At 51.0% G+C, this 13,095-nt stretch overlaps 2 protein-coding genes across 3 annotated transcripts; both read left to right on the top strand.

The window, feature by feature from the left end:
- Positions 1–9,167: 9,167 nt before the first annotated feature.
- Znrd2 (zinc ribbon domain containing 2) lies at positions 9,168–10,594 on the top strand. Its single transcript, NM_020491.5, has 4 exons — positions 9,168–9,224; positions 9,305–9,456; positions 9,575–9,659; positions 10,188–10,594. The coding sequence occupies exons 1-4, from the start codon at positions 9,206–9,208 to the stop codon at positions 10,529–10,531; spliced, it is 600 nt and encodes a 199-aa protein (NP_065237.3). The 5' UTR covers positions 9,168–9,205; the 3' UTR covers positions 10,532–10,594.
- Positions 10,595–11,233: 639 nt separating this feature from the next.
- Fam89b (family with sequence similarity 89, member B) lies at positions 11,234–12,813 on the top strand. Of its 2 annotated transcripts, none has more exons than NM_023166.2 (2): positions 11,234–11,663; positions 12,071–12,813. In NM_023166.2, exons 1-2 carry the CDS (start codon positions 11,373–11,375, stop codon positions 12,308–12,310), a joined length of 531 nt encoding a protein of 176 aa, NP_075655.2. In that variant the 5' UTR covers positions 11,234–11,372; the 3' UTR covers positions 12,311–12,813. The 2 variants fall into 2 exon arrangements, with proteins under 2 accessions (NP_075655.2, NP_852117.2); NM_181452.2 differs by having other exon boundaries at positions 12,032–12,813.
- Positions 12,814–13,095: the final 282 nt, after the last annotated feature.

Below are 13,095 nucleotides of genomic sequence, written 5' to 3'. Positions count from 1 at the left end.
GACTCAAAAGAACTTAGTAGGGCTAAGGGTGACCAGGGTCAGAACCATGCCAAGTCTGGTTCATGCCAGGCCCTCTCCAGGGGAATCAGGGGGTGGTAATCTGATGGGAAGAGGGGGTTGGGCTCGGCTTTAGGCACACCTTTCCAAAGAGCTAATGGTGGTTTTTTTTGTTTTTTGGTTTTTTTTTTTTTTTTACTTTAAGGCTGAGTTTATTTGGGTAGCTTCGGAGGGACTGAGGGAGGCCATTTGATGAGTTCTGCTTGAATTGCTCAGTAGCTCAGGCGCTGCTCAGTACAGCCTACTGCTGCAATGCTGGCAGGGGGTGACCTCTGTGTCCCAAGAGGATTCCTTGCTGCTAGAATCTAGGAGGACTTGGGAGGGGGGACCCCTCCCCCTGCTCTAGTAACACTGTTGCAACAGTAACACTGAATACTTTCCACCTGGCAGGAGTGGTGCTGAGCGCTCTTACATTCATTTTTTCCTTTGAACTGGTGTAAACCTGACCCTCCCCTGTGCAGAGTAGGCAGAGGCTCACCTTGGAACAAGGCGCTGTCAAACAGTCCAGGCTTGGAATCTCGTGCTCTCCAAGCCTTGGAATTCTTGCCCATGGAATGAGATCTAGTCACCCAACTGTGAAACAAAAGGAGTGGTGGGCTGTGGGGGTCTGGGACAGCTTCCTTCAAACACGCTTTTCCATAGTGAAGGGAAGTAATGAGGGGAGCCTTGGGGCATGCTGGGAAGCCGAGAAAGGTGAAAAGGACTGCAATGAGTCTTGCAGAGTCAAGAGTGAGAAAACAAACAAACAAACAAACTTCCAAACCAAAAAAAAAAAAAAAACCGCTGTCCTTTCCAAGTCAGAGGAAAAGCCAGGCGAGCAACACGGTGGGAAGGGCAGAGGGCAGTGCAGCTGTGGTCTGAGTGGGTATGTAAGTCACTGTGAGGAATTTGGATCAGCGGGCACTGTATCAGGGCCGATGAGGATCTGCCCACCGCACACCTCTTGGAAGGATGTGGCTGTTTGATTTGGGACTGTGGAAAGTCGCGCCATTGTGAAGTAAATGATACAGAGAAGCAGGTGATGTGGTCTCAGGGTTTGGCTTCATCCCCTGGCAGGTGAGAGAAAAAGACAGGAGAGGGACACTATGGAGGTCCCTTTCAAGTCTTCTGAGCAGAGACACCTGAGCCCATGACAGACTGGAACATAGGCTCATTCCTGAGCACACAGGGAATGTTACTCTGTGGGAAAGGTGACTCAGTAGTTCACGAGAAGGGCCCACAGAAACAGGCAAGCTGCCATTCTTGTGCACCAGGGAGGAGAGATAGTTATCCCAGAGACCCAGTAGGGGCGTCAGAGTGACATGAAAGGAACTTGATGTGGAAAAGCCAAAAGGAACATTCTAGAAGGAGTATATGACCAGCAGCATGTGTTGCTGTGAGTGGGAGTGGAGACAACCCTTGTCTTGGGCTGCTGCAGGGACTCAGGGTCAGGAAGGAGCAATGAGTCCAGCTTAGATCGTCTGGCAGTGACTGTCCACAGATGTGATCTTTGGTAGACTCCTTAGGCTCTCAGGGCCTCAGCAAGGAGTGGCTGGTACCCTTCAGGCTGGTGAGTTAAGCAGGGTGGAGAGACTGTCTAGGAAAGACACCCCCTCCTGCTGTACTCACAGACTAATATCGGAGGGAAGACCTTACTCATCACCATTGAGGAGACTATGAGAAAAGCCTTTATATGCCCAGGCTAACTGAAGAGAACCCTGGACCTGAAGCTGCAGGGCGGGGGGGGGGGGGGGGGCGGGGGACGGACCTCAGACAACTGTGGGCCCTCAACAGACCCCTGAGTCCCTCCTTGCAGTTTGTCAGAAAGGAGCCCAAGCAATAGATGCTATCTCTAATCTCCTCTTGTTTCCAATTTTGCTGGTCCTGGCAGTGCAGTAGTATGACCACCTAATATACTGCAGGGAAGTGGAGCAGATCTGCAGGGTAAACTGAGGCAGCTGAGCACACTCGGCCACCATGCTCTACTGCCTTTTCCAGCCTTCTTGACAGCCATCCATAGCCGCCATCTTTGTAGAAGACAATTCTGTAAGGCCAAGGAGACCATGGCCATTCCAGACCATTAAGGCAGGTCTTCCCCAGCTGTCGTCCCTCCCCTGGTGTGTGCTGTCAGAGCTGTCTTTTATTTATTTTGTGTGTATATGTCTGTGTAGTTCTGTATATGGGAGGGGGACTTGTGCACATGTGGGGGGTTTGTGTGTATTCACTTGCTAGTGGAGACCAGAGATCAACTTCAGATTTTTATTTTTGTTTAGAAATACTTCTTTTGCTGGGCGTGGTGGTGCACCCTTTTAATCCCAGCACTCGGGAGGCAGAGGCAGGCAGATTTCTGAGTTGGAGGCCAGCCTGGTCTACAGAGTGAGTTCCAGGACAGCAAGGGCTATTCAGAGAAACCCTGTCTCGAAAAAACCAAAGGGGGAAAAAGAAAGAAAGAAAGAAAGAAAGAAAGAAAGAAAGAAAGAAAGAAAGAAAGAAAGAAAGAAAGAAAGACAGACTTCTTTCAGGGACCGGAGACATGGCTCAGAAGTTAAGAGACCCTGGTTCAATTCCCAGCACCCACATCGCAGCTCACAAGTATCTTTAACTTCAGTCCCAAGAGATCAGATGTCCATTTCTGGCCTCACTGGGCACTGCATGCATGTGGTGCACAGACATACTTGCAGATAAAACACTAATACACATAAAATATTTTTATTTAAATAATTTTATTTAAAATATTATTTAAATAATAATTTTATTTAAAATAATTTTATTTAAATAATAATTCCTCAAAATAATTTAAGTAATTATTTTGAGAGCTGGGCATTATGGTACATGCATTCAATCCCAGCACTCAGGAGGCAAAGGCAGGTGGATCTCTGTGAGTTTGAGGCCAGCTTGGTTTACAGAGTGAGCTCCAAGAAAGCCAAGGCTATTACACCAGAAATCATGTCTCAAAACAAACAAACAAACAAACAATTTATTTTGAGACAGAGTCTCATTATGTAGTCCTGGCTGGTCATGAACTCACAGAGCTCCACCTGCCTCTGCCTTCCAAGGCTCTGATTAAAGGCGCAGATCTTCCTGCTTTGGCATATTTATTTTGTGTGTGCAGGTTGTGTGTGCAGGTTGTGTGTGCAGGTTGTGTGTGCAGGTTGTGTGTGCAGGTTGTGTGTGCACTATGTGCACAGCTGGTCCTTTCAGAGGCCAGACGAGATCACAGGATCTCCTGTACCCCTGTTACCACAGATGGTTGTGAGCTACTGGGTGGCTGCTGGGAATCGAACCTGGGTCATCTGCAAGAGAAGCAAGTGCTGTTTTCCCCACTCTCTTATTTTTTGAGATAGGGGTTCTTTGGGTAGTTTTGGCTGTCCTTGAACTCCGAGGTCTGCCCGCATCTGCCTCCTGAGTGCGGGAACTAAAGGTGTGTGCCACCACCTTCCAGCTACCCCCTTTTTTAGACAGAATCTCTGGCCTCAAGCTCTAGGTGTAGCTGAGGATGGCGTCTCTCCTACCTCCACCTCCACAGTGCTGGGCTTGCACACCAGGCTTGTGCAGCGCTGCTAGGAGAGTTCCACCCCCAGCCCGGAAACCTGCTCTGTTCACATGTTTATTGTACGTCTCACTACGCTCTCAAGAAGGTGCAGTTTTATCTCCAGATCCCAGAGCAATGGTAGGCAATCAGGAGTGCTGCCATTTGTTAATGATTCCATCAAGAGTGATAAGAATATCTGTCACTTACAATGTTTACATGGTTATGTCATTTCATCCATTAGGTGACATTGCACAGGGGAATCCAAAGCTCTGAGAAATGAAACAATTTGATGCAGGTTCCCTAGTGAGTTAGCTGCAGGGACCAACCTGGACCAATGCACACACAGCCTGCCTGCCTGATGGTAAGGCTCTGCATGCTCCTAGGATGAGCAGTGACGTCCTGAAGGTAGGTGAGTAGGTCAGCAAGACAGAAAAGAACAGAATCCAGATTCAGAGAATGTGTGCATTGCTCAATTCCTCGAGCAGGGCACTTGTCTAAGGTCGCACAGCCTGCCAAAGCGGGAGACGTGACTAGAACCCTTGGTGTATAACCTCTTGATGCCATTTAAGGAACTGGCTGGAGAGAGGCCATAACAGGTGAGTCCAAGGAGAGAGTACGGCATGGAGGTCGCAGCACTGATTACCCCGGCTGCACTATGGGCCAGGTTTCAGTTGTCTGAGACTGGGTTTCTCGTGTAGCCCTGGCTGTCCTGGAACTCACTCTGTAGACCAGGCTGACCTCAAGCTCAAAGGTCTGCCCGCCTCTGCCTCCTGAGTGCTGGGGATAAAAGTGTGCGCCATCACTGACCAGTGCTTCCTTAGTTTTCAACAGGGATCAACAAGCTTATATTTACAAAACCCTCTGCTAGTCAGAGCTGGGTGTGCGTTAGTTTCTTTTATTTTTATCTGGGTCTAGGAGCTACAATGAGCTGGGTGGCACTTGGACCATTCAAGAGGATGGGCTCTGTCTCTGCCAAGCTTCTAGACTCTCAGGAAAGACTCAGTTCTGGGATGGTATGTGAGTGACAGAGAAGGGGACTGATCATCAGGGTTTTGTTTGTTTGTTTGTTTGTTTTTTTGTTTTTTCTTTTTTTGAGACAAAGTCTCACTATGTAGTCCTGACTCTCCAGGAACTCAGTATGTAGACCAGGCTAGTCCCCCTGCCTCTGCTTTCTGAGTGCCAGATTAAAGGCATGTGCCATCACTCTTGGCTGCTCATCAAGTCTAAAGAGAATGGATGATGCCACAGAGAACTGTGGGGAGACAACTGTGCCCTGAAGGTCTCTCTCCAAAGACAGTGCCCTGAATGTCTCTGCCACTCTGTTGGTGTTGGGCTTTGGTAATGCCTGGGTCTAACCCAGGCTCTGGGATGTAGTAGGGAAGCAGGCTACCACTGAGTCACATTCCCAGCCAGTTTTTTATATTCTGAGCTAGAGTTTCACAATGTATCGGACTGGCTTTGAACTCAAATCATTCCTCCTGCCTTGGCTTCCCGAGTGCTCTGATTGCAGACACATGCCATGGTGGCTAGCTCAGCTGTGACACTTCCTGTGGCTCCTAGGATGCTGAGCGCTGAGCGGACAGGGTTTGATGGACTTCACATTCCCATCCTTCCTGTGGATTGGACCCAGAGCCTCAGCAACCTGGGCGAGTGCTCTGCAGCTGAGCCCCATCCTGACCCTCTCCACACATGAGGCACTGGAGTGTCTGCCACCACACTCCTCTCACACCTCACACTCGGGAAACGTCTGCTGGTGAGAACTCAGACCCAGAGCAGCATCACTTCCTTGGACAGTGACTTGGAGCTGACCCGATGACTCTTCTGTGGAAAACTGCTGTTGCTCACCTCCCTGCGTCTTAGAACAGCAGTCAATAAACTATCTAGAGATGAAGAACAGACCCAGAAACTGGTTACATCTATTGAATTTCTGGCAATTTTAGGAGCAGTTGGTAAGGAAGGATCCAAGGGGCTAGGGAAAAGAGCCCACTGATGTCCTTACTCACCACTCATATGACATGGTGACACGGGTGTTACCTTCTTTGCGCTCTCACAAAACCCATGAGTCTCCCCCCCCCCCGAAAAAGCATCTTACTACGTAGCCCAGGCTAGCCCAGAGCTTTAATCCAACTTCCTCTGGCTCATGAATTCCACATTTAACCCAAGCACCCCCACCCCAGACAATTCAACTGGAAGAGTCAGGTAGGAGAAGATGAAGGCATTTGTATTCGATTCCTCGCAGCTGAGGGACTCAAAAAGAGAGGAGTCAAAAAGGACTCAAAAACTCAGCACAGCCGTTCTACCCATGACCCAGAGCCCATGTCGGTCCGACAAGGGAGCCCTGATGATCTGGTTCAGCACTGAGCTCAGATCTCCTAGGTGCTCATTTGATTCCACCTGAGGCTGGCCAGAGACCATTGTGAGTGTGCAGTGCCATGTCCTGGAATGGTGTGTGTGAAGCCTGGAATTTTCCAAATTGCTCCAGCTCAATCTACACATTTCTCAGTTGATCATTACAAAGGATATGGCCGAGAGGAGTCCTTCCCTTGGCACAGTTAAACGCAGAGGTGAGGTTGCTTCACTGTTTTTGTAGGAGTGTCCTATGTGCAGATAGAGTGCATGTCAGAAGAGGGCATCAGATACCATTATAAAAGATTATGAGCAGCCATGTGGTAGCTGAAACCAAGGACCAGAAGTCCTTGAACTCAGGACCTCTGGAAGAGCAGCCAGTACTCTTAACCACGGAGTCACCTCTCCAGCCCGCAGAAATCTTTTTGAGTTGGTTTGAGGAAGTCATTTCAGCTCTCAGCAATACAGTACCATACAGCACTAGCAGGCTGTTGTTATCAGCTATTGTTGAGAGGATCTGGGGGTAAAAGGCCTGCCACTGTTAGTTGTAAAGGGCATGTTCAACGACACAGATTCATCTCAAGATCTACAGTGGTATCGTTAGCGCTGGCAAGCTGTACCGAAATAAAACCGCTCCACGGCAGTACTGCGAGTTAGTACCATAGTCTGCCAATGGGACCTGAGGCACTTACTGTGCCTTTAATATCTCTGGAGTGACAGGGGCAATGCAAGGTATCCTGTGGCTCCCTCCTCACAACTTCAACTTCTGGGAAATGTCACAAGCTGGACTGGTGGTGGCCCGGGCACCAGAGGCTTAGTATATTTTGTGTTTACAGTGTGATGACTGATAATGTTTTCTGTTTGCCACAGTGACAGATCAGGCAGACATGGAGACAATCCCAGAAGAGCCAATAACAGTGAATTAAGATCAGAAGCCCCCGCACAGCCTCCTTAGAGAATGAGCATCTACTTAACTGATACACAACTCCTGGGTAATGTAAAACACTGTTGTCTATAGCCGAAAGTTGTTGGAAGGGCTCTGCTACTGACATTCTCTGCTTCACACTGCGAAAGTGTATGACTCAGATACTATACTGTGCCATTTTTCTTTGTTCTCACAGATACCCACCTACCTCTGCCTCCTGAGTAATGGGATTAAAGACACGTGCCACTATGTCTAGCTATGTTTATTTTTATGTTTGTGTATGTTTTGCTGCATGCAAGCCTGTGCACTATGTGCATGTCTGACGCCCTTAGAGGTCAGAAGAGGGTGTGTGATCCCTGGAACTGCAGTTCTGCATCGTGTGAGGCATCATGTGGAATGTGGGCACCGAACCCATGTCCTCAAGAGCCATTAGTGCTGTTAAGAACTGAGCCATTGGGGGCTGGCGAGATGGCTCAGTGGCTAAAAGTGCCGTTTGCTCTTTCGAAGGTCCCGAGTTCAAATCCCAGCAACCACATGCTGGCTCACAACCATCCTTAACGAAATCTGATGCCCTCTTCTGGAGTATCTGAGGACAGCTACAGTGTACTTACATATAATAAATAAATAAATCTTAAAAAAAAAAAAAAGACGTGGGCTGGTGAGATGGCTCAGCGGGTAAGAGCACCTGACTGCTCTTCCAAAGGTCCGGAGTTCAAATCCCAGCAACCACATGTTGGCTCACAACCATCTGTAACAAGATCTGACGTCCTCTTCTGGAATGTCTGAAGACAAGTACAGTGTACTTACATATAATAAATAAATTTAAAAAAAAAAAAAAAGAGCGCAGACTGCTCTTCCTAAGGTCCTGAGTTCAAGTCCCAGCAACCACATGGTGGCTCACAACCACACGTAATGAGATCTGATTCCCTCTTCTGGAGTGTCTGAAGACAGCTACAGTGTACTTACATATAATAAATAAATAAATATTTTTAAAAAAGAACTGAGCCATCTTTCTACCCCCTTCTTCCTCCTCCTCCTCCTCTTATTTATTTTATGCATGTGAGTATATGGTAGCTATTTCCAGACACCCCAGAAAAGGGTGTCTTAGCCCTTTTACAGATGGTTGTGAGCCACCATGTGGTTGCTGGGAATTAAACTCAGGAGCTCTGGAAGAGCAGCCAGGGCTCTTAACCGATGAGCCATCTCTCCAGCCCTTGGTCTTTTAATTACTTGGTGCTCTTGCAAAGAACCCAGGATTATGAGGAGCACTGGTCCTTGATTTGTAACCCACTCGAGTATAAGCCATTTTCACCAGCAGGCCCTACAGTCCTCTGAGAGGAGAGAATGCCTCCGTAAGATCTGGTGGGCTCTCCTGTAGAGCACTTTCTAACCAGTGATCAGTGGGGGAGGGTCAAGCCCATTGTAGGTGGGGTCATCCTTGGGCTGCTGCTCTTGGGTTCTGTAACAAAGCAGGCTGAGCAAGCCATGAGGAGCAAGCCAGTAAGCAGCACTCCTCCATGGCCTCCAGCTTCCTGCCCTGCTTGAGTTCCTGCTTTTGATGAACATGTTATATGGAACCATGAGTGAAACAAACCTTTTCTTTTCTTTTCTTTTCTTTTTTTTTGGCTTTTCGAGACAGGGTTTCTCTGTGTAGCCCTGGCTGTCCTGGAACTCGCTCTGTAGACCAGGCTGGCCTCGAACTCAGAAATTCGCCTGCTTCTGCCTCCCAAGTGCTGGGATTAAAGGCATGAGCCACCATGCCCGGCGAAACAAACCTTTTCCTCCCCAAGTTATTTTTGGTCATGGTGTTAATCCCAGCTATACTAGTCCTAACTAAGACAGCAGGCTTACATCAGTTCTAGGCATTGGTAGAAGGTGGACAGAGGACACCCAACACGCAAACAGGGAGGAGTGTTGAAATAGGCAGAAAACGACCTCAGTGTAGCTAGCCTAGTTTGAAAGATTTAGAGAACTTTTTATTGCAGTGACTGTTGGGCAGATGTCATGGTCCTGCCCATCTCCTGCTTCCCCTGTGTGGAAAGACAACCCTGAGGGAATCGGGTATTTCACAGACCTAAGGGCCACTTTATCTGAGGCAAGTAGAAATGGAGACTCTGAAAAGCCACACCCGAGTACTGAAGCGTTACCAGGGAGACGGTGGTACCCAACCATAGCTCTGGCCACCAGCCGAGCCCGTAGGTCAGGGTCAAATGTGCAGCAGACACGCCCCCCCTTTGACTAAAGCGCCAGGAAGACCGTGTAAGCGTCACTTCCGCCCTCAGCTACCACATGTGGGAGGCGGGGCCGTAGTGGGGGCGCATCTTATTTGGATCACTTCCGGTGAGCCCAGCAGTGACCACGGCAACATGGCCTTGAACGGTGCAGGTATGCGCTTGGGATGTTTGGGCAGTGGCCGTGGGGTGCGGGAGGCAGCTCTCTCTATCTCCTGTGCCTGTTTTCTCTAGATGTCGACGATTTCACCTGGGAGCCTCCGACTGAAGCTGAGACGAAGGTGCTGCAGGCGCGACGGGAGCGGCAGGATCGCATCTCCCGTCTGATGGGGGACTACCTGCTCCGTGGTTACCGCATGCTGGGCGACACGTGCGCCGACTGCGGGGTGAGGCGAGTGATGAGGCCGAGGCCGCGGACCGGGCCGCACGACCTTTCCTCAGCTCCCTCTTCTGTGAACCCTGTCTCTCCGGCTCACCTATGTCCATGTACTTTCTGGTCCCCAGACGATCCTCCTGCAAGATAAACAGCGGAAAATCTACTGTGTGGCTTGTCAGGAGCTCGACTCAGACGTGGATAAAGATAACCCGGGTGAGGGTCCGAGTGTGCACTGTGGGGAGAAGAGAGTGGCGATAGCTACAGAGGAACTGTGAGCCTGGGAGGTGACAGTGGAAACTCCTGCGTGCTGTGGCATTAAGGTGCCTTCTCGTTTCCGCCCTAGAGAGGTGTTTCATTCAAGAAAGACCATCAGCCTTTTGTTTCTGACACCGTGGGGAGAGTCCTAGCAAAATAGTCATCCTACGTTGTAGAGTGCACGTGCAACCCTGGGTGCTTGTGCATGTTGGACAGGCATTTTACCACTGAAGGGCGGGCATCCCAGTTTACAGGAATAGACTTGATGCATAGATGAGGCCAGGCCATCTGTCAAGCAACTGGACCTCAAGTGTAAATCAGTGGGGCAGTGTTTGGCAAGCATGTGTAAGGAGAAAGAAGAGTAGAGATGAGATGGGATTGGCTTAGGCAGAAAACACCAGCAGCTCAGGGACATCAGTAAAGAGCACATGACTCGGGAGAGGCGGACGGGGCACCCTCACTCTTCCACCACTTTTCTTGTTCTAGCACTGAATGCACAGGCGGCGCTCTCTCAAGCTCGGGAACACCAGCTGGCCTCATCTACAGAGCCTGCCTCGAGCTCTCGGCCCCCATCCCAGCCACCAGTACCCCGTCCAGAGCACTGTGAAGGCGCAGCAGCCGGGCTCAAGGCAGCCCAGGCGCCTCCTCTTCCGGCTGCACCTCCAAATACGGACGCGGTGGCTTCCACACAGACGGCCCTCCTGCAGAAGCTAACCTGGGCGTCAGTCGAGCTGGGCTCTAGCACCTCCTTGGAGACTAGTATCCAGCTCTGTGGGCTTATCCGGGCTTGCGCCGAGGCCCTAGGCAGCCTGAAACAGCTGGATCACTGAGACCTCTATCCTGATCCCTGTTCCCCTGAGAAAAACCCTCCAGAAAAACAGTTTTTCCTCCGCGTGGTTTGTTCTTTCTTGGTTCTGAGTGTGCATGTGAGCCCCAGTTCTCCTCGATGGTTTTCCTTGCTTTTGGCATCTCACCTTTCCATGGTCTTTTCTACCTGAATGGTGAAGTTCTGCATTCAGGACAAGAAGTAAATGGCAGAGGGATAAGTGACACCTTATTCCAAGGACTGACCTCAGTCTTCCCAAAGGCTGGGCCACTAATCATTGTCTCTGACCCAGTACCCCCTTTCCTCCACTTGAGTGCCATTTGAAGTTTCAGTCCCTTTGGTGGCTTCCTTTCCTTCCTTTAACCATCCTGACTCTACCATCTTTCTCCATCTTCTGGCTGCTAGGATGTTGACAAATTGTGGGGAGGGGCAGTGATGCACTGTAAGAGTCAGGCACAGTCTTACCTTCCTACCCCAGACTCGGGCCTCCCACATCCCCGTGCTTTTAGAATCCTTCCCTTGGGAGAGGACACATTGTATAGGAATGAGGCAGCAAAAGGTCGCCAAAAAACCGTTTCTGACCCTTTCGGCCTCCCCTGTCCCATCCAGTTCTTTGATGGGTTTTTCGCTCCAGGGTCATCGCCGCGTTAAGAGAGGCCCCGCCCATGCAGGGGGGTGGAGCATAGGCGGAGTCCTAGGAGTCGGGGACGGAACAAAGCACGGCCTGCGGGCGGTGGCTGAGATCTCTCCGGAGACCGGGCCACGGAGAGCTGGTTCTCTGGGCAACAGCCCGCTGAAAACGTAAGAGGGGTCCAGGCGGCATCGTGGTCCACGCCTGCCTGGCTATGAACGGGCTGCCCGCGACTGAGGCGCCGGGCGGCGCGGGCTGCGCTCTGGCCGGGCTCCCGCCGCTACCGCGCGGCCTCAGCGGCCTTCTTAACGCTAGTGGGGGCTCGTGGAGGGAGCTGGAGCGTGTCTACAGCCAACGGAGCCGCATCCACGACGAACTGAGTCGTGCCGCCCGCGCCCCGGATGGTCCTCGCCATGCCGCTGGATCTGCTAACTCAGGTTCTGCAGCGGGCCCGCGCCGCCCGGTTAACCTCGACTCTGCACTAGCCGCGCTGCGCAAGGAGATGGTGAGTAGGTGGGCGCCTCGCCAGGGTAGTAGCTCTGAAGAGGGCAGAAATAAGTCTGGGATCCGCTTCCTCATCTCAGGTCCAGCAGGAAGCATCTGGTCACGGGGCTTTAGGACAGCACTGATAGTAATGTGTAGCAATTGTTGCATTTTTAAAAACTTGCCTGATTTCATCTTGCTGGACAATGTTACCCCATTGTATAAATGAGGGCCAAGGACTGGCTGGAAGGTTTCACAGTTGGCAAGTACCATCTGTTCTCAGAACTTTCACTTAAAGGTGCAGGAAGATTGGATAGGGTTGTCGTCCACGGTGGGAATTCTGGGGGTGGCCCGGACCCCCAACTCCAGCCCACTGTCAGTTGTCTGTAGGTGGGGCTGCGACAGCTGGATATGTCCCTGTTGTGCCAGCTGTGGGGCCTGTACGAGTCGATCCAGGACTACAAGCATCTGTGCCAAGACCTGAGCTTGTGCCAGGACCTGTCATCCTCTCTGCACTCGGACAGCTCCTACCCACCTGATGCCGGCCTGTCTGATGACGAGGAGCCTCCTGATGCCAGCCTGCCCCCAGACCCTCCACCCCTCACCGTACCCCAGACTCACAATGCCCGTGACCAGTGGTTGCAGGATGCTTTCCAAATCAGCCTTTGAAAGCTGAGGTGGATAGGAACGCACCCATACAAAAGGCTCAAAACTTGCCCTTCAGCAAGTCCTTAGTCTACAGTGCCTGCTCTTTTACCGGTACCACCTCACCTCACTTCAGGAGGGCAAGGCATTATACCCATCAGGCAAAGCGGTCAAGATTGCAGCCTGTGCCCAGTGTCCTGGGCTTCCACTTCTCCCACATGTGTGCACCCTAGCTTGGCCAGCCCTTAGTCTGACTGTGGGGCCCAAAGCGTCTTGCACTCCCGTTTGCATCTCTGGGACTGGGATGAGTGCCTAGCTCTCATCTCTTTTTCGTCTTTTGCTGCCTCTTGCAGCTGCTGGCTCAGCGGCATCCCTACCAGTGGCCCCAGGGGTTCATTGCCTGGGACAAGGGCTCCAGAACCCACCTCTGTAGCCACCCACGACCAGAAAGGCTAAGGTCTTTATGCTGGATATTTAAGTTTAGCGGCCAGTTCCTGGGCGGGAAAATAAATAATTTCAGCATTGTATTGTGATTGCCTGGTTAATTGGTACTGGGTTGGGGAATAGTTTTCTGGCAAGTGTAGTCTACGTTCTGCCGGCAGGTGGCGCCCAAGACCCCCTAGCGAAAGGCTTAATGGGCGTGAGATGCGAATCTTCCCTCTTGCGGGCAAGGTTGGAAGCTGGCCCTGCAGCAATATGAAAGCGGTCAAGTCTTTTCCCCTTGGGCTCTACGTTTTCGAACCCAGCATGCCCTTCCGCCTTGCTTTGAGCCTTTTGGGAAGGAAGGAGCCGCCCATCTTGAGGAGAGA

The sequence above is a fragment of the Mus musculus genome, chromosome 19 (genome assembly GCF_000001635.26).
Source record: "Mus musculus strain C57BL/6J chromosome 19, GRCm38.p6 C57BL/6J".
Classification (NCBI taxonomy): domain Eukaryota; kingdom Metazoa; phylum Chordata; class Mammalia; order Rodentia; family Muridae; genus Mus; species Mus musculus.
Note: the sequence above shows the minus strand (reverse complement) of the source record. Positions and strands in the feature narration are given on the sequence as shown.

What these genes read in the sequence shown, in the direction of transcription:
- Znrd2 (NM_020491.5), top strand. An exon ending in ACACGTGCGCCGACTGCGGG is followed by an intron (nt 9,457 to 9,574) that starts GTGAGGCGAGTG and finishes TCTGGTCCCCAG; the next exon opens with ACGATCCTCCTGCAAGATAA. An exon ending in CGTGGATAAAGATAACCCGG is followed by an intron (nt 9,660 to 10,187) that starts GTGAGGGTCCGA and finishes TTCTTGTTCTAG; the next exon opens with CACTGAATGCACAGGCGGCG.
- Fam89b (NM_181452.2), top strand. Translation starts at nt 11,373, where the DNA reads ATGAACGGGCTGCCCGCGACTGAGGCGCCGGGCGGCGCGGGCTGCGCT. An exon ending in CCGCGCTGCGCAAGGAGATG is followed by an intron (nt 11,664 to 12,031) that starts GTGAGTAGGTGG and finishes AGTTGTCTGTAG; the next exon opens with GTGGGGCTGCGACAGCTGGA.